General features: G+C 44.6%; 2 protein-coding genes across 4 annotated transcripts in view; both read left to right on the top strand.

Moving 5' to 3' along the window:
* Positions 1 to 2,920, top strand: part of ZNF620 (zinc finger protein 620) — a 10,779-nt gene extending 7,859 nt beyond the window's left edge. The window contains 2 exon segments of the mRNA XM_029242607.1: positions 1 to 373; positions 375 to 2,920. Coding sequence (XP_029098440.1) covers positions 1 to 373; positions 375 to 686 — 685 coding nt within the window. The 3' untranslated portion in view covers positions 687 to 2,920.
* Positions 2,917 to 23,275, top strand: ZNF621 (zinc finger protein 621). Of its 3 annotated transcripts, none has more exons than XM_029242606.1 (5): positions 2,917 to 2,935; positions 6,401 to 6,486; positions 17,380 to 17,506; positions 18,086 to 18,193; positions 19,972 to 23,275. In XM_029242606.1, the coding sequence occupies exons 2-5, from the start codon at positions 6,463 to 6,465 to the stop codon at positions 21,030 to 21,032; spliced, it is 1,320 nt and encodes a 439-aa protein (XP_029098439.1). In that variant the 5' UTR covers positions 2,917 to 2,935; positions 6,401 to 6,462; the 3' UTR covers positions 21,033 to 23,275. The 3 variants fall into 3 exon arrangements, with proteins under 3 accessions (XP_029098439.1, XP_029098437.1, XP_029098438.1); XM_029242604.1 differs by lacking the exon at positions 2,917 to 2,935 and adding an exon at positions 4,645 to 4,676 and having other exon boundaries at positions 5,556 to 6,486; XM_029242605.1 differs by lacking the exon at positions 2,917 to 2,935 and having other exon boundaries at positions 5,585 to 6,486; positions 18,089 to 18,193.

Genomic DNA, 23,275 nt, shown 5'->3' with positions numbered 1-23,275 from the left:
CTATAAGTGTGGAAAATGTGACAGATGCTTCATTCGGATGGCAGACTTCCACAGACATCAGAGATGTCACACTGGTGAAAAGTCTTTTGAATGCAAAGAATGCGGAAAATACTTCAGATATAATTCCTTACTTATCCGGCATCAGGTAATCCACATTGGGAAGAAACCATTTAAATGCAAAGAATGTGGGAAAGGTCTCAGTTCAGACATGGCCTTGATTCAGCATCAGAGAATCCACACTGGAGAAAAGCCTTATGAGTGTCGGGAGTGCGGCAAGGCCTTCAGCTGCAGCCCCGTCTTCCTCCAGCACCAGAGGTTCCACACTGGAGAGAAGCTCCATGAGTGCGACGAATGTTGGAAAACTTCCAGCTGTTAGCTCAAGTTTCATCCTCCATCAGCGAATGCACACTGGGGAGAAACCCTGTGAATGTAAGGAGTGTGGGAAATGATTAAGCTCCAACACAGCCCTGACTCAGCATCAGTGGATCCACACTGGGGAGAAACCTTTTGAATGTAAGGAGTGTGGGAAGGCATTCAATCAGAAAATCACCCTGGTTCAGCATGAGCGTGGCCACACTGGTGAGAAACCTTATGAGTGTAAGGTGTGTGGGAAAACCTTTAGCTGGTGTGGAAGGTTCATCCTGCATCAGAAACTCCACGTGCAGAAGACATGTGTCCAAGAGTAGCACTCTCCACAGCTAGGCTCACAGTGCCTCTTCTTGTTTCTCCCCATCTTCATGCTTTTGATCAGTGTCATCACTGCATTTTCTGAACTGTGCTAATTCTATTTATTTATTTATGGCTGCATGGGGTCTTAATTGCAGCATGCGGGATCTTTCGTTGTGTCGCACCAGCTTCTCTCTAGTTGTGGCATGGGCTCCAGAGTGTGCGGGCTCATTAGTTGTAGCTCGCAGGCTTAGTTGCCCTGTGGCATGTGGGATCTTTGTTCCCTGACCAGGGATCGAACCCGCTTCCCCTGCGTTGGAAGGTGGATTCCTAGCCACTGGACCACCAGGGAAGTCCCTAACTGTGCTAATTCTTAAACATCTGCTGCTTCTCTCTGTATAACTGCAACGCGTGCTCCTCTGGCCTGTCCCACTAAGATGTTTAATTCAGACTCTCAGCTTCCATCATGAAACTTTCCTCAGGTTCTCTTAACCCTTGTTTCCCCAAGATGAACTCTCTTTACAGTTAGAAAAGACAAGAAACAGACCCCCAAACTTAAAAACATCAAAGGAAGGTTTCCAGATTGAAAGGATACACCAAGTGCCCAGCAAGATGGATTGGGGGGAAACCTACATCAAAGACCATCACTGTGAATGATCAAAGGACAAGGTTTAAAGAGAAGATGTTAAAACGTTTCTAGAGAGGGAAAACAAAAGATCAGGAATAAGAATAGCATTGGATTTCTCAACAGCAACCTTGACAGTTAGATGACAATGGTGTATGCCTTTGACATTCTAAGGGAAATGATTTCCGCCAGAATTTTATACCCTCAAGTGTGGGTATAGAATAAAGACATTTCAGACCTTGTACCTGTTAAAATTTTATCTCCCCTGCATCCTTTCTCAGATGTGCAACCCTAAACAAGGGTTAAGAAAAGGCAAGGTATGTAGACCCTCTATTAAAATCTGTATATTGGAAGTCTCTTAAACACAAAAACAGAGGGGCCCTATCTGTGTGGAGCCATCTGCATCTTGGAAGGACAGTCCTAATAGGGTGCAGACTTCCAGAGACCTACCTTGGGTACAGTGCCCACCCTCACTACTTCTGACTCTGCAGTGACTCTTTGCTACTCAGTTGCAGTCTATGCCTTTGCAAAAATGGGGTGTTTGTACCCTTTGAATGAGATGCAAGGCCCTATTTGTCTTAAATTTGTCCATCTCATTACTGTTCCAAGTGACCTCCCATCAGCAAACATTCCCTTGCAATTTCATCTGGTTATTTTTTATGATCTGGAAGAAGCCACCATTATTTTCTGTTACCTGCGGTTGCAAGAGAAGTAAATATGTTCTGTCGTAGCATCCACTCGTGCAGACAGCTTGACTTTGCCACTGCAGGAAGCAGAGGGTAGTGGTTAATCATTCGGAGCCAGGCCAACTTTGGTATGAACCCAGGCGTGTGACCGTCTACCTCACAGGATTGTGCTGAGGATTAACTGCATTAATACACATAGAAGTAGTTAGAACAGTGACTGGAGCATAATAAACTAAAGTGTTATTATCATAATGTCGTTGATAAGTTTTGACTTATGTATATACCAGTGAAACAATCACCACAATCAAGATAATAAACATAGCCATAACACCCGAAACTTCTCTTATGCCCCTTTGTAATCCCTCCCTCTTGGCTCTCCCCAAGCAAACACTGATCTGCTTTCTGTCACTGTGGGGGTTTTTTGTTCTTGTTTTTTGTTCTGTCTGTGCCTCGCGGCTTGTGGGATCTTAGTTCCACGACCAGGGATTGAACTTGGGCCCTTGGCAGTGAAAGCATGGAGTCCTAACCACCAGACATCCAGGGAATTCCTTCTGTCACTTTGGATTAGCTTTCCTTTTCTAGGATTTTATACAAATGTTAACACCTTGTATGTATTCTTTTTGGTCTGGTGTCTTTCTCAGCATAATTTTTTTTTTTTTTTTTTTTGCCAAATCCTAACCACTAGACCTTAAGGGAACTCCACTCAGTATAATTATTTTGAGATTCATCCATGTTGCATAATATCAGTGGTTCATTCCTTTCTATTGCTGAGTAGTATTCTACTATTGATATACCACCATCTGTTTGTCCGTTCACCTCTTGATGGGCGTTTGGGTTATTTCCAGTTTTTGGCTTTTACAGATAAAGCTGCTGTGAACATTTGTGTTCAAGTCTTTGTAAGGATGTACACTTTTATTTCTCTTAGGTAAATAAAGAAGTGGAACGGCTGAGTCATAAGGTATGTGTATATTTAACTTTTTAAGTATCTTCAGATTGTTCTACCAAGAAGTTGTGCCACTTTACCTTCCTACCAGCATTGTGTGAGAGTTCCATTTCTAATACATCTTTGCCTACACTTGAGATTGTTAGCATTTTTAATTTTAGCTATTATAATAAGTGTGTAATGCTATCTCATTAAGGTTTTAATTTGCTTTCCCTAATGACTATTGATGTTGAGAATGTTTTCATGTGCTTACTTGCCTTCCATTATGTCTTCTTTGGTAAAGTCTCTGTTTATATCTTTTGCCTATGTTTTTACTGGCTTTTCTTTTTATTGATCTTTGAGAGGTTTTTATATATTATAGATACAGTTCCTTTTTCATATATGTGATTTCCAAACATTTTCTCCCAGCCTGTGGTCTGTCTTTTCATTCTCTTAACAAAATCTTTTGAAGAGCAGAAGCTTTTGATATTGATGAGGTCTAATTTATCAGTTTGTTCCTTTATGGATTGTGCTTTTAGTGGCATTTTTAAGAAATCTTTGCCTTGCCCAATTTTACAAAGGCTTTTTCCTATTTTTCCTTCTAGGAGTTTTATAGTTTTAGATTTTACATTTAGTTCTGTCATCTATTTTCAATTAAACTTTGTATAGGGCATGAGGTATGGATACAAGTTCCTTCCTCCCTCTCTCTCACACTCCCTTCCTTTCCAAATGGGTAACTTGTTGTAGCACCATTGTCCATATATGTGTGGGTCTAGTTCTAGATTCTGTTTTGTTCCTGTTTGTTGATCTGTTTGTCCATCTTGTTGCCATTAACACACTGCATTAATTACTATAGTTTTTCTAAGTATCAAAGTCATATATTGTTAGTCCTCCTACTTTGTTTTCTGTTGTTTTGGCATTTCCAGGTCCTTTACATTTCCATATGAATGTTAGAATCAGTTTGTCAATTTCTACAAAATATGTCCTGGGATTTTGATTGAGATTGTATTGAATCTGTACATCAATTTTGGTATAATTGACATCTTAATTATATAGACTCTTTTGATTTGTGAACATGGTAAATCTCTCCATTTATTTAGATTTTTATTAATTTTAGCAATATCTTGTAATTTTTACTGTATAGTAGGTAACTCCTGGGATAGAGTCATATATACAGATATCGAGGGTCATTCTGTCTTCTAGCAGTGGGAGGCCAATTTCCCCTTTTATCTCTGAAGTACTTGGTGAGTAGGAACCATATATATGGAACTGTGTTCAGTAGACCTATCAGTGGTCAAAGAAAAAGTCTGTTCATGTTGGCAACCACACTGGCAAGAAGTGGTCACTAAAGTAAGGCTACTGTTGACCCATTGATTTTCAGAAGCATCGTCATGGTAGTGAGGCATTTGCTAATTAGCTGTTGTCCAGTGGGTAGGACTGTCATTGATTGGCTAGCTTTCAAGGGCATTTGTCACTGATTGGCTCATGTTCTGAAGATTGGGGCTGCCATTGATTTGATAACTCTCAGAAGCATAGTTGCAGGGGTCACCAAAGTGAGACTGTCACTGTCATTGGCTGTCTTAAGGGCAATTACTCGTTCGTGGCTTGGAACTTTGGTCAAAGAACAGCCTTTTCGTTTCTTGAATCTGAAAAACAGTCCTTTTAATGTTTCACTTCTCAGCCGCCGCTCCCCCCCCCCCCCCCCCCGCAACTTCCTTGCCTCAGACAAACCTGCCGGAGAGACTGTAAGGGATTATCCAGATCTTCATTTGTGGAGGTATGATTGTTTTTTTCAGCCAGTGTTGAAATTTAAGTTACTTGCCAGTTAACTAGGCGGAATAGCTGTCAACTACAGAATTTTTGTACCCTATTGAAAAAAGCTAAACACAGGACATTTAGGGCATCCTGCCAAAGTCAATACAGGACAAAATCATTTAATATAGGACTTGTATATACAGGATGCCTGGCAACCTTAGTCACTGTTATTTTGGTTGTTAAATGAATCTGCCCTAAAAGGTCCCCCACACGCCTAGGTCCTAGGAAGGGAGAGGGCCTTAAAAAGGTAGATGGGGGCTTCCCTGGTGGCGCAGTGGTTGAGAGTCCGCCTGCCGATGCAGGGGACACGGGTTCATGCCCCGGTGCGGGAAGATCCCACATGCCGCGGAGCGGCTGGGCCCGTGAGCCATGGCCGCTGAGCCTACGCGTCCGGAGCCTGTGCTCCGCAACGGGAAAGGCCACAACAGTGAGAGGCCCGCGTACCGAAAAAAAAAAAAAAAAAAAAAAAAAAAATGGTAGATGGGAACCATGGTTCTCCTAACGGCTGCCCAGCCTAGAACCCAAGCGGGATGCCTGGCGTGGGCCTCTAGGAGATGACACAACAGAAGCCATTCTCCCCACACCTGCACAGCTCAGGCTCCAGGTGACCCAGGGAATAAAGGCGGCCGACCGCTGATGGGGCAGTCGGTTAACTGGGGCCCACCTAAGTCTAGAGGCCGAGATCTGAGTAGAGTAAGGTGGCATCAGCGCCCTCACAGCCCGCCCTCAGTCGGCTCAGCGGTTGAAGCACAGGGGCGCAGGCACCCGCCGCTAACACAGCGGTGCGGCGCCCGCAAACGACGTCACGGGCAAGAGCCCGCCCTTATTCCCGCCCCCTCAGGTCACGTGAGGCCGCGCTGCGGGGACCACCGAGATGGGCCGCTTCCGGACGGCCTAGAGGGGCGTTCGACGCCCGTGCTCGGTTCCGTATCGGCTTTCGGAGACTCACCTTTTGGGGTTCTGAGGGGAACAGGCTTGGTTCAGGCGAGTTCTTCCTGCTAGTCTCGTCCGGCGCCAGCTTCCTCGCTTTCCTTAGCGATTCGTCAGCACCCCGCCCCTGAACTCGCCTCTCTGACCCGGTGCTCGGGTGTCTGGGCCTCGCAGAAGCCGCCGAGGTGGCTGCGGGGCCTCCTAGAGCCCTGGTCCAGTCCCTTGCCCACCGAGGCGTGATCCTCTTTTTTGTCCTAAAGAAGTTGGCCCAACTGCCTCCCGTGCCCGGTACCGAAGTTTCTGATATTTGGGGTCTCCTGCTTCCTTGGGTGGAGAACCCGTTGGGGTCTCCTGTCATCATCACCCACTGGAACACTTAAGTATTTTAGCTCAATCCAGATCCAGCTACCCCTGTCTCCCTTCTCCAAAGGCACCCTTTTTGGCGTCAATGTCATGGTCCCTCTAAGCGCTTTTTTAGGTTTTTGTTTGTTCAGACCCAGCACTGTAGGGACGGGATTCGTCTTGGATCACTAGGTCCGCTCAATGTGAATGGGCCCCAGAACGCTCTTGGGCAGAGCAGGCAGGTGGTGAATTGTCCCGAGGACCAGGCAGTGCAATTTATGAGGGTTTGGGGCGATCAGCCAGAGCAGGGCTGATAGAGCCTCCTGCCAGTGCTCGAAAGGAAAAGACGGAAGACTGTAGGCGGCTGTGGGTGACGTAGCACAGGGACTATTGCACTCATGGCTCTTCTTTTAGCTTTTAAGGTTCTTGCTCTTCCAAACCCAGAAGACAGTGCACGGAGCCAGGGAACATCAGCCATGCTCCAAACCACTTGGCCTCAGGTGAGCTGAGCTTTTTTTCAGTCTTTTAAAAATCACATTAGCTATCAGGTAATCAGGAAAGGACCAAGAAGGCCTAACTTGGCCAGGCTATGGTTTCCCTCTTGAGTCCATCCCAAGGGCTATGGTTGTAAATACGTGGTGGAGGAAATAAGAGTCTCGTGTGTACAGAGTGATGAGTTTGGATGAATAGGTTTAAGTGGAAAAAGGGGGACCCAAGCCAAGAAATTCCCCCTGAATGTGGAAATCCAGATCATGTTCTACAAATAAAAGTTGCCAGCACAGATACAGGAAACAGCCTTGCCAAAGGGGAAATGAGTTGGGGGTGGTGGATAAATTAGGAATGTGGGATTTAAAAAAAAAAAGTTTGCCTGCCGAGATCAGAGAAATTCTTTTTTTTTTTATTAATAAATAAATAATTTATTTTTGGCCGCGTTGGGTCATCGTTGCTGTGTGCGGGCTTTCTTTAGGCGCGTCGAGTGGGGGCTACTCTTCGTTGTGGTGCGCGGGCTTCTCATTGCGGTGGCTTCTCTTGTTGCGAAGGGTGGGCTCTAAGTGCGCGGGCTTCAGTAGTTGTGGCACGTGGGCTCAGTAGTTGTGGCTCACAGGCTCTAGAGCGCAGGCTCAGTAGTTGTGGCGCACGGGCTCAGCTGCTCCGCGACATGTGGGATCTTCCCGGATCAGGGCTCGAACCCGTGTCCCCTGCATTGGCAGGCAGATTCTTAACCACTGTGCCACCAGGGAAGCCCCAGAGAAATTCTTTATCGAAGAGATTGCTCCACAAGTAGTAGATGTATCCCAGAGAGACCAGCATTGTTTTTTCCATATGTGCTTTCTAAATGCTAGGTGCATAGTACTGAATAATGCAGACAGGTTCCCTTTTCTCATGGAGGGTACTTTTACCAAAAACAAATAAGTTACCATAATTACCTGTTGCTAAAGTTCAGTGCTTTGTAAAAGTGTGGTCCATAGGTGGGCAGCATCAGGATCACCTGGGTGCTCATTAGAATTGCAAATTGTTAGTCCCACTCTAGACTTGGAGTCAGATTGGTGAGGAGGGTAGGGTAAGTGGGGTCAGGAATCTGTTGTAACAAGCTCTCCAGGTGATTCTTATGCACCTTCTCAAATTTGAGAAGCCCCAAAGAAGCTACCTTTGAAGGTAGTGGTCAGGGAAGCCCTCATGGAAGTGGTCACATGACGTTGAGACCTCAAGGATGAGGTAGAAATAGTCTTGGAAACTACTGGAGAAAGAAGTAAAGAAGAACTTTCCAGAGAGGACAGCAAATGCATCGGCCCTGGGCTGGGAGAGAAAGCTGGGTGTGTACTCTGGAGACAGGGAGAGGTCAGAGGAAGTAGTTCATTGTGAGGTGGGACAGCTGGGCACATGGCTTGGAGGTCACTGTGAAGATTTTGGTTTCTATTCTGGGTTCAGTAGGAAGACACTAACGGATTTTAAGCAGGGGAGTTGAAAGGGATGGATTTATATATTAAAAAGGTTTTCAGCCTGTAGTGGTGCATTGGTTGCAGAAGAGTGTGAGTCAGGATGATATTGCAGTCCAGGTAAGAGATTAAGTATTGCTCTCCCTGCCCCTTTCCCTTTCTTTTTTAGTAGACTTTATTTTTTTAGAGAAGTTTTAGGTTCATAGCAAAATTGAGCAAAAAGCACAGAGTCCCCATATGCTTCCTGGCTCCACACATGCAGAGCCTCCATCGTTATCAGAGTGGTACATTAGTTACAATTGATGATCCTACATTGACACATCATAGTCACATAAAGTCCGTAGCTTTCATTAGCGTTCACTCTTTTTTTTAGTAGATTTAGTTTATTTATTTAATTTATTCTTTGGCTGCGTTGGGTCTTCATTGCTGCACGCGGGCTTTCTCTAGTTGTAGCGAGCGGGGGCTACTCTTTGTTGCAGTGCGAGGCCTTCTCATTGCAGTGGCTTCTCTTGTTTTGGAGCACAGGCTGTAGGAGCACAAGCTTCAGTAGTTGTGGCACACGGCCTTCAGTAGTTGTGGCTCGTGGGCTCTAGAGCGCAGGCTCAGTGGTTGTGGCGCACGGGCTTAGTTGCTCCACGGCATGCGAGATCTTCCTGGCCAGGGCTCGAACCCATGTCCCCTACATTGGCAGGTGGATTCTTAACCACTGTGCTACCTGGGAAGCCCAGGGTTCACTCTTGGTGTTGTACATTCTATGGGTTACAAATGTGTAATGGTATGTATCTATTATTGTAGTATCATACAGAGCCTCTTCAAAGGCTCTAAAAATTCTCTGTGTTCTGCCCTCCCTTGCTGGCAACTGTTGATCTTTTTGCCTTTTCCAGGATGTTGTGTAGTTGGTATCATACCTTTTCATTTTGGTTTTATTCATTTAGCAGTATTCATTTAAGGTCTTGTGTGACTTTTCATGGCTTGATAGCTTATTTCGTTTTAGTGCTGAGTAATATTCCATTGACTGATTATACCACAGTTTATTTCTCCATTCACCTACTGAAGGACATCTTGGTTGCTTCCAAGTTTTGGCAATTATGAATAAAGCTGCTATAAACATCCTTGTGCAGGTTTTTGTGTGGACGTAAGTTTTCAACTCATTGGGAAGCTACCGAGGAGCATGATTGCTGGATCATATGGTAAGAGTATGTTTAGTTTTGTAAGAAGCTGTTAAATGTCTTCCAGAGTGGCCACACCAGTTTGTATTCCTGCCAGCAATGAATGAGTGTTTGTGTTGCTCCACATCCTTGCCAGCATTTGGTATTGTCAGTGTTTTGGATTTTGGCAATTCTAATAGATGTGTAGATCTCATTGATTTAATTTGCATTTGCCTGAAGACATATGTTGTAGAGCAGGGGTCCCCAACCCCAAGGCCAAGGACCGGTACTGGACTGGTCCTGTTAGGAACCAGGCTGCACAGCAGAAGGTAAGCGGCGATCAAGCGAAGCTTCATCGGCCGCTCCCCATCGCTCACATTACTGCCTGAACCACCCCCAACACCCCTGTCCAGTCCGTGGAAAAATTGTCTTCCACGAAACTGGTCCTTGGTTAGGGACCGCTGTTGTATAGCATCTTTTCATATACCTGTTTGCCATCTGTATAACTTCTTTGGTGAGGTACCTGTTCAGGTCTTTTGCCCATTTTTTGAATCGGGTTGTTCATTTTCTTATTGAGTTTTAAGAGTTTTCTATATACTTGGGATAATAGTCCTTTATTATGTCTTTTAAAATATTTTCTCACTATCTATGGCTTGTAGTCTCGTTTTCTTGAAGTATTGTCTTTTTAAGGTAGGGTTTAATTACCCCTCATCATTTCTTTCAAAAATGTATTTCCTTCAAAACCTTCTCAGCTAGTCTTTCACACTTAATTTTTTCAGATTACTCAAAATGATCCCCTACCCCTGTATAAATCTCATTGATTTTTTGGTGGGGGAGTGGATTGTTTTGAATTCCTAGGCAAAATTGGGGTAATTGACTTCTTTACAAGTTTGATTCTTCCCATTCAGAAACACTGTATGTTTCAATTTATTCAGTTCCTCTTTTATTTATTTTAATAAACATTTAGTTTTCTTGTCTTGGTTTTGCAGGTTTTTGTTAGGTCGGTTCTTAGCTATTTTCATATGAATAGCTCTTTTTTGAATTTTATGAATTTTATGAAAATTTTATGAATTTTCTCTTTTTTTGTCTTCTAATTGTTTATGGTGGTATTTAGGAAAGGTAATCTTTTTCACTTATCCTATATCTAGCTAACTTAATGAATTATTTTGTCAGTTTTAAATGTTTTTTGTTTATTCTCCTGCGTCTTGGATATTTTTTAGGCAGATAGCTATTTCATCTGCAAGCAAAGATGTTTATGTTTCTTTCCTATATTTATGCTCCTCCTCCAGTCTTTCACAGAAAGTAGAACCTCAGTGCCTGGTAAATTATCAACCATCAACTTTAATGGATGTGCTCTGGCACTTCACTGTTAAGGTGGTATTTGCTGTTGTTTTCTGACCTTCTTCATAAGTATAAAAATTTTTATTGGTGATCAAACCATTTTTGAAATTAATTCTTTCAGCAAATTCATATTAATCATCTTGCATCTGCCAGGCAAATGTACTGTGTGCTAGTAAACCAATAATGAACAAAACAGAATCCTTGCCTCATGACTTACAACCTGGTGGGGGGAGATAGACAATAAAAGTATAATTTGTCAGATGATGAAAAATACTGTGGAGAAAATTAAAATAAGTTGAGGTACATAGGGGCCATCCATAGGAGGAAGAAGAATGTATCAACAACCTAACTGTCTTGAAAAAGTAAGTTCTCCTTTAATAATAGGCATTTTTTTGGACTCATGATACCTGGGGTTATTTGACAGCAGATGGGAAGAACAATTTGGGGAGGAAGATGGTACTGGGTGGAGAAAGTTGTGAGAACAGCTCTGAAGATGTGAGGGAGTGAGGTTTGACTTGCTGCACGCAGAGGTGAACTTTGGTTTACCTGTGAGCCTGTGGTCGCTGTCATCAGAAGCCCTTTAATGCCTTGTTGTTGAAGCAGTGATTACTCACAGGACATCATGGTTCTGTCTGATGTTTGGATTTGGGGCTCAAGCTATTTGGGGGGCCCTTTGAGCCTCGTCATTGCCCAGCTTAAGGGTCAACTCTCCCTTTGAGAAGTTTCTAAATTTGTTCTTCTCTCAACGTTTCCTTTTGAACTGAGTTCCTTAGTTCTTGTTTGCAAAGGACCCCCTAAGAAAGACCTGAGTGTAGTGCCAGTAGAGTGGCTGGGAGCAGTTTAAGTTGCCAGCATTTATGCTTGGGGTTTGTTTCTTCCCTGCTTCCCCCAGGAGCAGTTGTGAGAGCATTCCCTTCTCCCTGTCCCCTCTGCTGACTCCAGTGCACAGGCTGCCAGGAGAGACTGGGACACTCAAAGAGTAAGGGGCTTAGCTGAGCCCCTGTGGGTAGGTGTCTTCCTTTTCATTGGACTGCATAGGGTGGTGAGAATCTCCTAGGAGACGGAATCATCTGCGGGGTCATGAAGGTGAGAAGGTGCAGAAGGCAGGAAACCCCTCCAGGCTGAGCCCAGTCTCTGTGGTCTGCACTGTGCTGTCTATAGAAGCAGAGAAGGTAGCCAGTGGACACCGTTAGAAACTGCTCCTACATCTCATGGAAGATGCAGAGGCTCTGGCTCCTAGGATGGTGTGTGCGGTTTTGAAATAGCTAGCTGATCGCTCAGTGTAGATTGGGGGAGGGGCCCCACGTGGCCTGGAGGGAGCACAGTAAAGATGGCTTGATAGGTAATTTTGGAAGTTGGGTTTGAAAAGATGTTCTCCAAAGATGGGGCAACACCAGGTTATGATGAGGTTCAGGGGTTAGCTATGTGTTAGGAGAAGTTCATGAGCCCCGTGTCGGAGGCAGCATGCTATGTGGGAAGAGCCCAGGTTTGCTGTTTGACAGGTTTGGGTTGAAGTCCCAGCTGTGTCACTTCCTGGCTGTGTGATCTTGGGCAAAGTAATGAATTTTTCTGAATCTTAGTTTCATCCTTTGAAAAATGGGAGTAACAACTCTGCCTTCATATATATGTTGTAAAGAGTAAATGAAAGACAAGATTTTTTTGATGTGGACCATTTTTAAAGTCTTTATTGAATTTGTTACAATATTGCTTCTGTTTTATGTTTTTGGTTTTTTGGCCACGAGGCTTGTTGGATTTTAGCTCCCTGACCAGGGATTGAATCTGCACTCACTGCATTGGAAGGCGAAGTCTTAACCACTAGACCACCAGGGAAGTCCCAAAGATAAGATTTAAAAGTACCCACCCAATGGGGCTTCCTGGTGGTGCAGTGATTAAGAATCCGCCTGCCAGTGCAGGGGACACGGGTTCGAGCCCTGGTCCGGGAAGATCCCACATGCCGCAGAGTACCTAAGCCCATGCGCCACAACTACTGAGCCTGCACTCTAGAGCCTGCAAGCCACAACTCCTGAGCCCACGTGCCACAACTACTGAAGCCCATGTGCCTAGAGCCTGTGTTCCACAACAAGAGAAGCCACTTTCCAGCATTTATTGTTTCTAGAGTTTTTGATAATGGCCATTCTGACCAGTGTGAGGTGATACCTCATTGGAGTTTTGATTTGCATTTCTCTAATAATTAGTGATGTTGAGCATCTTTTCATGTGTCTCTAGGCCATCTGTATGTCTTCTTTGGAGAAATATCTACTTAGGTATTCTGCCCATTTTTTAATTGAATTGTTTGTTTTTTTGATATTGAGCTCCATGAGCTGTTTGTATATTTTGGAGATTAATCCTTTGTCCATTGTTTCATTTGCAAATACTTTCTCCCATTTGGAGGGTTGTCTTTTCATCTTGTTTATGGGTTCCTTTGCTGTGCAAAACTTTTTTTTTTTTGCGGTACATGGGCCTCTCACTGTTGTGGCCTCTTCCGTTGCGGAGCACAGGGTCCGGACGCGCAGGCTCAGCGGCCATGGCTCACGGGCCCAGCCGCTCCGTGGCATGTGGGATCTTCCCGGACCGGGGTACGAACCTGTGTCCCCTACATCGGCAGGTGGACTCTCAACCACTGCGCCACCAGGGAAGCCCTGTGCCAAACCTTTTAAGTTTAATTAGGTCCCATTTTGTTTATTTTTGTTTTTCTTTCCATTACTCTAGGAGGTGGGTCAAAAAAGATCTTGCTGTGGTTTATGTCAGAGTGTTTTTCCTATGTTTTCCTCTAAGAGTTTTATAGTGTCCGGTCTTGCATTTAGGTCTTTAATCCATTTGGAGTTTATTGTTGTGTATGGTGTTAGGGAGTGTCCTAATTTCATTCTTTTACATGTAGCTGTCCAGTTTTCCCAGCACCACTTATTGAAGAGGGTGTCTTTTCTCCATTGTATGTTCTTGCCTCCTTTGTCATAAATTAAGTGACCATATGTGCGTGGGCTTAACTCTGGGCTTTCTATCCTGTGGGTCTTTTTCTTCTCTTGTGTTTCCCGCCTAGAGAAGTTTCTTTAGCATTTGTTGTAAAGCTGGTTTGGTGGTACTGAATTCTCTTAGCTTTTGCTTGTCTGAAAAGCTTTTGATTTCTCTGTGGAATCTGAATGAGTTCCTTGCTGAGTAGAGTAATCTTGGTTGTAGATTTTTCTCTTTCATCACTTTAAGTTTATCGTGCCACTCTCTTCTGGTCTGCAGAGTTTCTGCTGAAAAATCAGTTGATAACCTTATGGGGATTCCCTTGTATGTTATTTGTTGCTTTTCCCTTGCTGCTTTTAATTTTTTTTCTTTGAATTTAATTTTTGTTAGCTTGATTAATATGTGTCTTGGTGTATTTTTCCTAGGGTTTATCCTGTATGGGACTCTCTGCTTCCAGGACTTGGGTGACTATTTCCTTTCCCATGTTAGGGAAGTTTTTGACTATAATCTCTTCAAATATTTTCTCAGACCCTTTCTTTTTCTCTTCTTCTTCTGGGACCTCTATAATTCGAATGTTGGTGTGTTTAGTGTTGTCCTAGAGGTCTCTGAGATTGTCTTCAATTCTTTTCATTCTTTTTTCTTTATTGTGCTCCTTGGCAGTTTATTTCCACCATTTTGTCTTCCAGCTCACTTATTCATTCTTCTGCCTCAGTTATTCTGTTATTGATTCCTTTTAGTGTATTTTTAATTTCAGTTATTGTGTTGTTCACCTCTGTTTGTTTGTTCTTTAGTTGTTCTAGACCTTTGTTAAACAGTTCTTGTATTTTCTCAGTCCTTGCCTCCATTCTATTTCCGATATTCTGGATCATCTTTACTATCATTACTCTGAATTCTTTTTCAGGTAGATTGCCTATTTCCTCTTCATTTATTTGGTCTTGTAGGTTTTTACCTTGTTCCTTCATGTGTGACATATTTTTCTGCCATCTCCTTTTTTTTTTTTCCTTTTTTTTGTCAGTGGAATTGTGTTCCTGTCCTGCTGATTGTTTGGCCTGAGGCTTCCAACACTGGAGTTTGTAGGCTGTTAGGTAGAGCTGGGTCTTGGTGCCAAGATGAGGACCTCTGGGAGACCTCACTGCGATGACTATTCCCTGGGGCCTGAGGTTCTCTGTTAGCTCAGTGGTTCAGACTCAGAGCTCCCACCGCAGGAGCTTCAGCCCGACCCCCAGCTCGTGAAGCAAGACCCCGCAAGCCGTGCAGGGTGGTGCAAAAAAAAAAAAGAAAAAAGAAAAAGGAGAACAGTAACAAAGTAAAAAATAAAATTAAACTAGGAAGCTAACAGATATGTTAGAAAAAATATAAAAATATAGATGAAACAACAACCAGAAGGTAAAACAGAACCATAATAGTAAAAACAAGGAGTAGGAAAAAAAAAAGATGGAAAAGGCCTTGGCTCTGGAAGGCATGGCCTAAGCAGGGGCGAGGTTTGGGTGGTGGGCAGGGCCTATGCTTAGGACCCACAGGGCTGAAAAAGGCCCTGACGGGGGTGGGGGGTGGGGCTTAGGCTCAACAGAACAGAAGGGGCCCAGGTGTACCCCCCACCTCTGGTTTCAGAGGGTGGGTAACCCCGCTTGGGAGCTCAGCAGGCATCCTGGGCCCGAGTGGGCAGGGCAAATGCCCTTGCTCCTCTCCTGCTCCTCCAGTCCCAGAGGGCCCCTCCCGCCTGCCTCTCCTGTTCTCCCCGGTCTCCCTCCCCAGGACCGATGCGGCCTGGAGTGGGCTTTGGAGGGCTGGGGAATCAGCCTGGGAACTTAGCAGTCTCCATGGGCCCGAGTGGGTGGTGCAAACGCCCTCCGCCCGTCTCTTGCTCCTCTGGTCCTGGAGATTGGGCAGGGGAAACGCTGGGTGTGCTCCCCATGATCCGAGCCCCTGAGGGTCCCACTAGTCATGGGACCCCCTCCCGCCTCTCAGCCACCCTTCAGGGCTGCCAGTCCTATCTAGCCTCCACCTCTCCTCCCCGCTCAGTACCCCCACGTCCTACCGGTTCACTTGGGGCTTATTCCCATCTCCTTGGGCATCAGGGTCCCCCACCAGCGTCTGGCAGGCGCCCTAGTTGTGGGGAGAGGCAAACTCTGCATCTTCCCACACCACCATCTTCCTGATGCTTCCTAATTTTTATTTTATTATGGAGTATAGTTGATTAACGGTGTTGTGTTAGTTTCAGGTGTACAGCAAAGTGATTCTGTTATACATATACAAGTATCTTTTCCTTTTCAAATTCTTTTCCCATTTAGGTTATTACAGAATATTGAGCAGAGTTCCCTGTGCTATACATTGGGTCCTTGTTGGAGATCTGTTTTAAATATAGCAGTGTGTACCTGTCAATCCCAAACTCCCAATCCGTCCCTTCCCCCCACCGCCAGTCCCCTGGTAACCATAAGTTCATTCTCTAAGTCTGTGAGTCAGTTTCTGTTTTGTAAATAAGTTAATTTGTATCTTTTTTTTTTTTTTTGGTTCTGCATTTAAGTGATATCATATGGTATTTGGCTTTCTCTGTCTAACTTACTTCACTTAGTATGATCATCTCCAGGTCCATCCATATTGCTGCAAATGGCACTATTTCATTCTTTTTAATGGCTGAGTAATATTCCATTGTATATATGTACCACATCTTCTTTATTCATTCTTCTCTCAATAGACATTTAGGTTGCTTCCATGTCTTGGCTATTGTAAACAGTGCTGCAGTGAACATTGGGGTGCATGTGTCCTTTCGAACCATGTTTTTCTCCAGATATATGCCCAGGAGTGGGATTGCTGGATCATATGGTAGCTCTATTTTTAGTTTTTTAAGGAACCTCCATACTGTTCTCCATAGTGGCTGTTACAAATTTACATTCCCACCAGCAGTGTAGTGGGTTCCTTTCTGTCCACACCCTCTTCAGCATTTATTGTTAGTAGATTTTTTGTTAATGGCCATTCTGATTGGTGTGAGGTGAATCTCATTGTAGTATTGATTTGCGTTTCTCTAATAATCAGAGGTGCTGAGCATCTTTTCATGTGCCTCTTGGCCATCTGTATGTCTTCTTTGGAGAAATGTCTATTTAGGTCTTTTGCCCATTTTTGGATTGGGTTGTTTGTTTTTTTAACATTGAGTTTCATGAGCTTTTTGTAAATTTTGGAGATTAATCCCTTGTTGGTCACATCGTTTGCAAATATTTTCTCCCATTCTGTGGGTTGTCTTTTTGTTTTGTTTATGGTTTCCTTTGCTGTGCAAAAGCTTTTGAGTTTAGTTAGGTCTCATTTGTTTATTTTTGTTTTTATTTCCATTACTTCAGGAGACGATCAGAAAAGATCTTGCTGTGATTTATGTCAGAGAGTGTTCTGCCTATGTTTTCCTCTAAGAGTTTTATAGTATCTGGTCTTACATTTAGGTCTTTAATCCATTTTGAGTTTATTTTAGTGTATGGTGTTAAAGAATGTTCTAACTTCACTTTTTTACATGTAGCTGCACTGGGACTATTCCTAAGGAGTGGCTCCTCTGCGCATAGTGGAAGCTGTTGGGGAAGGCCAGGAGAAGCTGGGGCAGGGAGTACATGTGGCCATGCATATGTACTTCAGCTGAGGGAAGACAGAGAGAGTGGTTGGTGTACAGAAAATTAGGTGACAGGTTAAGAGTACATGAGGGCAGCAGGTGCTAGAGGGACAGATCCATGGAGAAATGAACATAGGGGTTGATGCAGTTACCAGGCAGGAGAGCCCCAGATGCCAAGTTACGAGGTTAGGATGACAGTTTGGAGCCCCAGAGCTGAGTAGGTGGGAGAGCATTGGTGTTCTGAGTTTGGAGGTGGGAACACTGGCCTCTGGCTGGCCTCTGGCTGGGGTGCTGAATGCTCTTGTCCATAGAGCAAACCTTCCATGGGGCTCAGAGTCACAGACCCTGGCAGGTCCATCTCTTCCCTGCAGCTCAGACTGCCCCCTTCTGGCCCTTGCTCAAGGCTTCAGCAGGAACCTGTTGTTTCAGGAGCCAGTGACCTTTGAGGATGTGGCCGTGTACTTTACCCAGAACCAGTGGGCCAGCCTGGAGCCTGTGCAGAAGGCCCTGTACAGGGAGGTGATGCTGGAGAATTATGCAAATGTGGCTTCCCTGGGTAAGGTCTCTCTCATTGGCCTTCTGTGATAGTTTCACGTCTTCTCAGATATCTTGGGGATTCTAGTAGTCCTTAGGTTTGATGGCTCCAGAGGGGAGTTCTGCACTTATCAGCCTTTGGAGATGCTGAGTGGGGAAATCTCAGGTTCCCTTTGGCTTTGAAATTGGACTTCATTACTTCCCAGGGAACAGCGTGGTTCTGGACCCTGAGGGAGAGGATTCTCCCGGGTACCCCCGGGAGACCTCTGTTCCTCCATCCTTCCAGTGTTGTGGGATGTGGGCCCTCTCCTGTGTGGAGGAGCCTCCTAGGATATCAGTACATACATCCTTCCTGGAGGGATTTCCTTTCTTCTGAGTCAGGGTGAGCTTGCACTTTCTCCCTGAGGAGAATCACTGTCTCCCTGGCCATACCTTGGAGCACAGTTTGGACCCCTTCCTCAGAACCCCTGGTGGCCCATTGGTCCCCTGGGCAGTCCACTTCTCCCCTCCCCAACTAGCCCACGATGGGATGGGCAGAGAGATCTCAGGAACAGCTCTGGATGTCTCCCCTCAACTTGTCTCTCTCTCTTTCTTGCTGGAGAAGCACTTCCATTCCCTACACCTGTTCTGATCTCCCAGCTGGAGAGAGGGGAAGCACCATGGCGCCCAGATCCCTGGGAAGCAGAGATTTTGAGAGGCATCTGTCCAGGTGAGTAAGAGGACCTAGTGCTTTCTGGTTTGCCTTCCTGGTTTACTCGAAATATTTCTCCTGCAGCAGAGAACAAAGCTCCCTGTAGTTTTTATAAGGTAGTACTCAGTACACTCTCTGACCTCTGTTGAGATCCCGCGCTGAGCCTGGAAGGACCAGTCGCTAGGAGTGCATAGCTGCACGCTGTCCACATCCACATGGCTATCCTCCCATGGAAAAGCTGTGACCCACTACCTCTGAAACCACCTCTTTTCTCACTTTACCAGGGAAAATATTTAATTTTATGCCAATTTTCATGGCAAAGAAGTAGGGTTTCAGCCATACTTTTAAGGAAAATATTATTCTGTGGGTCAAACTGATTTATCTGTGCCATAGCTATGATTTTATTTGCCTCTTTAGTGTTTAAATCATGTTTAGTATTTAAAAGTTCCTGATGTCATAATCGTGAGGTTTACGATGTATTTGTTTTCTATAGGGCTATAGAGGAAAGGGCAAGAATATTCCCCCAATACCACACCCAATACACCCACCCACCCTAAAATTTCCCAGAGACTGCTTACCAGTCCTGGGAGCTTTTGTTTACTTGGGTTTTCTTTCTTTTAGGAAGAAAGTTTCCAAGCCTCATTTCTCACACATACTGCAACGTTGTAAATAGTGGTTCCTTTAGCAGTAATACCACAGTAGCCTACAGCTCTTCGATCAACTTGTGTTCTGGCTGACTTTCTGAAAGAACTAATGTTTTATCCCAGAATATTATGTGGATTTTTTTTTTTTTTTTTTTTTGGCCGTGCTGTGTGGCTTGTGGGATCTTAGTTCCCCGACCAGGGATTGAACCTTGGCCCTCAGCAGTGAGAACACAGAGTCCTAACCACTGGAACACCTATGTGGAATATTTAGAAGTAAAATTATCAGGGCTTCCCTGGTGGCGCAGTGGTTGAGAGTCTGCCTGCCGATGCAGGGGACATGGGTTCGTGTCCCGGTCCGGGAAGATCCCACATGTTGTGGAGCGGCTGGGCCCGTGAGCCCTGGCCGCTGAGCCTGCGCGTCCGGAGCCTATGCTCTGCAACGGGAGAGGCCACAACAGTAAGAGGCCCACGTACTGCAAAAAAAAAAAAAAAAAAAAAAAAAGTAGAATTATCAGGCCATTATTTAGAATTCAGAATATGGGTGGTTTCCTGGCTTCCAGGTGGGGCATTGGGATCCATTGTTTCTCTGTGTGTGTTACCGCACTGCTCAGCCGCTCATCTAACGGGTGTCTTTTCCCTTCTTCGAGATCTCCCTCTCTCTCTTTTAAAACCTGTTTCCATTTCTTGCTGATTTCCTCTCACCTCTCCCACTCTTTTTTCTTTTTTTCCCCTCCTGCCTCTTTTCCTTACCCCCATCCCCTTTTTTAACTGGCTGTGCCGCGTCGCTTGCGGGACCTTAGTTCCCCAACCAGGGATTGAACCTGAGCCCCCTGCAGTGGAAGCATGGCGTCCTAACCACTGGACAGCCAGGGAAGTCCCCTCCCCATTCTCATTCTGCACATTTCACCTGCCCTGGTTCATTCCCCAGCCCTTCCTTATAAGAGGCACTTCCTGGACTGGTTCCAGTGTCATCAATTCTCCAGTTATATGTTACTGTTTTTCTTTTTCTCTCTCATCCTCCTTTATGGATGCTTGTAGCCATCTTATCGGTAATTTTTAAAAAATCACTTCCTACGAGAGAAAATCAGGACCACTGGATCCTGTTTCCCTTCCAGTTCAGTAACGAGGAACACTTGTGGTTTCTTTGGTCAGGTGGTGAGTCCTGGACTAAGACAGAAGAGCCAGTGGTAAAGCAGGAAGCCCCTGAAGAAACAGAGGTGCACAGCATGCCAGTGGGAGGGCTTTTCAGAAACGTGTCTCAGCACTTTGATTTTAAAAGCAAGGCACCATGGCAGACTTTCAGTCTGAATCCCAATCTAATACTTCGAGGTGGAATGAAGTTCTACGAGTGTAAAGAATGTGGGAAGATCTTCAGATATAACTCAAAGCTCATTCGGCATCAGATGAGCCACACTGGGGAGAAGCCCTTCAAATGTAAGGAATGTGGCAAAGCTTTCAAGTCCAGCTATGACTGTATCGTACACGAGAAAAATCACATTGGCGCAGGACCCTATGAATGTAAGGAGTGTGGCAAAGGTCTGAGCTCCAACACAGCCTTGACCCAGCATCAGCGGATCCACACGGGCGAGAAGCCGTATGAGTGTAAGGAGTGCGGCAAGGCCTTCCGTCGGAGCGCAGCCTACCTTCAGCATCACAGGCTACACACTGGGGAGAAACTCTATAAATGTAAGGAATGTTGGAAAGCTTTTGGGTGTAGGTCACTCTTTATCGCCCACCAGAGAATTCACACCGGGGAGAAACCCTACCAGTGTAAGGAGTGTGGCAAGGCGTTCACCCAGAAGATTGCTTCCATTCAACATCAGAGAGTTCACACCGGAGAGAAGCCTTATGAGTGTCAGGCATGTGGGAAAGCCTTCAAGTGGTACGGCAGCTTTGTTCAGCATCAGAAATTGCACCCCGTGGAGAAGAAGCCTGGCAAGGCTCTCGGGCCGTCCCTGCTGTGTCCCCAGGGCCCCTCTTCAGCCTTAGCTAACATGCCTTTCCAGGGCCCCTGCTCTGCTCCGGCTGTGGCCATGCCTTCACTGGCCTTGCCACATGCCGTCCTCATTCCTGCCTCCAGGCCCGTGTTAATGCTGCTGCCCGCCTCTGGAGTCCCTTCTTCTCCTGTCCAAATAGTACGAGTCTTCCAGGGTCTTCCTCCCACTGTGAAGCCTTCCCCAGTTATTCTGACCCCTTCTCTTCACCCCTCGTGAGCTCTGTCTTGGCACTTCTCTGGCTGTTACACACAGCAGATCTCCAACCTAACTTAAGCTTGATTTGTGGCTTTTACACCGTACATGTGTTACGGCTGTTTCGGCATAAGCGCCATTGTAATCGAGATATATTTAAAGACTGTGCTTGTATGATGTTTTCTCTTTATTTCTGGGTAGAAAATGGAAATACTTGACCTTCATTTTGGTCCCTTTCAGACTTGAACAGTAACGGCCGTGTCTGCATTGTGGGGCTGCTGGTGGTCGAAGTGCTAATAGGACGCTTTGGTGAATTAGGGACGTTTGAGAGAGAGGACATCCCCGTATTAGGCCCCTGTGATTAGAGAGAAGCAGCCTGGGAGAAACAGAGGAGGCATTTAAGACCTGTCAGAGTTGAGAATTGCAATGAGCTTCCAACCATGGCCTTTAGAAATGAATGCAGATTGTTCACTGGGTGAAGGTGTGGTGTATTCATGCAGTTGAAGTTGGGTTGCTATTGACACAGATCATTGAGGATCTTGTACGTCTCTGCAAAAGATCATTTGAAATAACCAGTTTAAAAAAAAAGAAAACATACAGTGATAATCATTTATATGATGAATAGCAATCATGTCTTTAAACATGAAGTTGTTTTTTTTAATCTTTAGTTTTGCTCTTGATATCTAGATGTTTCCTTGTAACTTTGGTTTCCTAAGTAAACATACACCAAGGCATTCATCTTTGTTCCATCTGTTGCATAAATTTTTCTTGGTGTGCATTCTGGTTTCCTGTTGGCAAGCACTGGTTTCTACATTGACTTTTCTCCAAATTGTAGACATGAACTTTGGCAAATTACTAAAGAAATAGGAGCAACCGATTTGGGGGAAATCTGAATATGTCTGCAGAATTGTATTTTAGGAATAAAGAGGGCTATGTAACGGGTCAGTGGTTAAGCTTATGTGACAGGTTAGTGAAGTGGAATTTTGGATTGCTCTTGCTTTTGACCTTAGGTGAGAATCTTTTATAACTGTGCAAAGGACTGTGTGAAGTAATTCCTGGAAAAAGAACTTGAGTTATGCATTACAGGCACACCTTGTTTTATTGCGCTTCACTTTATCCATTTCGCAGATAACTTGTTTTTTACAAATTGAAGGTTTGTGACAAAACTGCATTGTTGGATAATGGTTAAGAGTTTTTAGCAATAAAGTATTTTTTAATTAAGGTATGTTCTTTTTTTAGACAATGCTATTACATACTTCATAGACTATAGTGTAAACAGCTTTTATATGCACTGGGAAACCAAAATATTCGTGTGGCTTGCTTTCTTGCTATATTTGCTTTATGGTGGTGGTCTGGAACTGAACCAGAAGTATCTCTGAGGTCTGCCTGTATTAGCACTAATATAAAGTAAATCCTTAAATGTTGATGGAAGGGGCCATAACATTTTTTTAAAGTTGCTTTTGCTGTCTACATGTGTCTCCATTGCAGTTAACAGAAAAACCTTTACAGTAGTGGTTCTTAAACTTTACCATATGTCCGAATAAGCTGGTGTAAAAAGAGTAATTTTCTGGCCAAACTCTCAGAGATTCTGATTTTGGATATCCATGGTGATGCCCAGACCTTTAGTGTGGACCACACTTTGAGAGAGGTACCTTGAGCAGCAAATGCCTGGGGGGGGGTGTACCTTGATAAAGGGCTTGCCCTATTTCACAGTGATCTTCAGGAGAGAAACCTCTAAAAGTAGTTTAGGTGGTAAGAGTTTTAGAAGAAAAGAGAAAAGTAAGTGAAATTTGTTCTGTAGGGAAAAAAAGGGGCAAAGAGAACTGATGTAGCTTATGAAGAGTTCTTGAGGTCTCCACTGCCAGAAGGTTCGTGGGGTTGACATTGGTTACCTTTTGCTGTTTTTGTGGTTTATTTGCATGTTGGATGAAAGAATGAGGAAAGTTTTTTTCTTGTATAAAGTTAGTACACTTCAAACTAGCTCTTGGGTTTAAAGAGAGCACAAAGTGAAAGCTGCAGATGATTTAGAACTGAACAACAGTAAGAATAGATCATAGCAGGGTCTAGGGGATGTGGCGAAAGGTGGTACTTGGAGCAGTGTTTACAGTCTTGGATGCATTCTTTAGAAAATGAGTTTGAAGGCTTGCAATTCAGAAGGTTGGGGTGGGCGGCGGGATGGTGGTGGGAAACAAAAAAAATTAACCAAAAACTAAAAACCAAGCAAACAGACCACCAGCCCCCTTCCCAATAAACTTAGAAATAAGATA

This window comes from Monodon monoceros, unplaced genomic scaffold (genome assembly GCF_005190385.1).
Source record: "Monodon monoceros isolate NGI ecotype Baffin Bay Population unplaced genomic scaffold, NGI_Narwhal_1 Super_Scaffold_3, whole genome shotgun sequence".
Classification (NCBI taxonomy): domain Eukaryota; kingdom Metazoa; phylum Chordata; class Mammalia; order Artiodactyla; family Monodontidae; genus Monodon; species Monodon monoceros.
The sequence above is the reverse complement of the archived record's forward strand: the minus strand, read 5'-3'. Positions and strand labels throughout refer to the sequence as shown.

Coding starts and splice junctions, on each gene's coding strand:
- ZNF621 (XM_029242604.1), top strand. CDS start 6,385: ATGGCTCTTCTTTTAGCTTTTAAGGTTCTTGCTCTTCCAAACCCAGAA. Junction 17,507..18,085: donor TGCAAATGTGGCTTCCCTGG/GTAAGGTCTCTC, acceptor TTCTTGCTGGAG/AAGCACTTCCATTCCCTACA. Junction 18,194..19,971: donor TTTGAGAGGCATCTGTCCAG/GTGAGTAAGAGG, acceptor TTCTTTGGTCAG/GTGGTGAGTCCTGGACTAAG.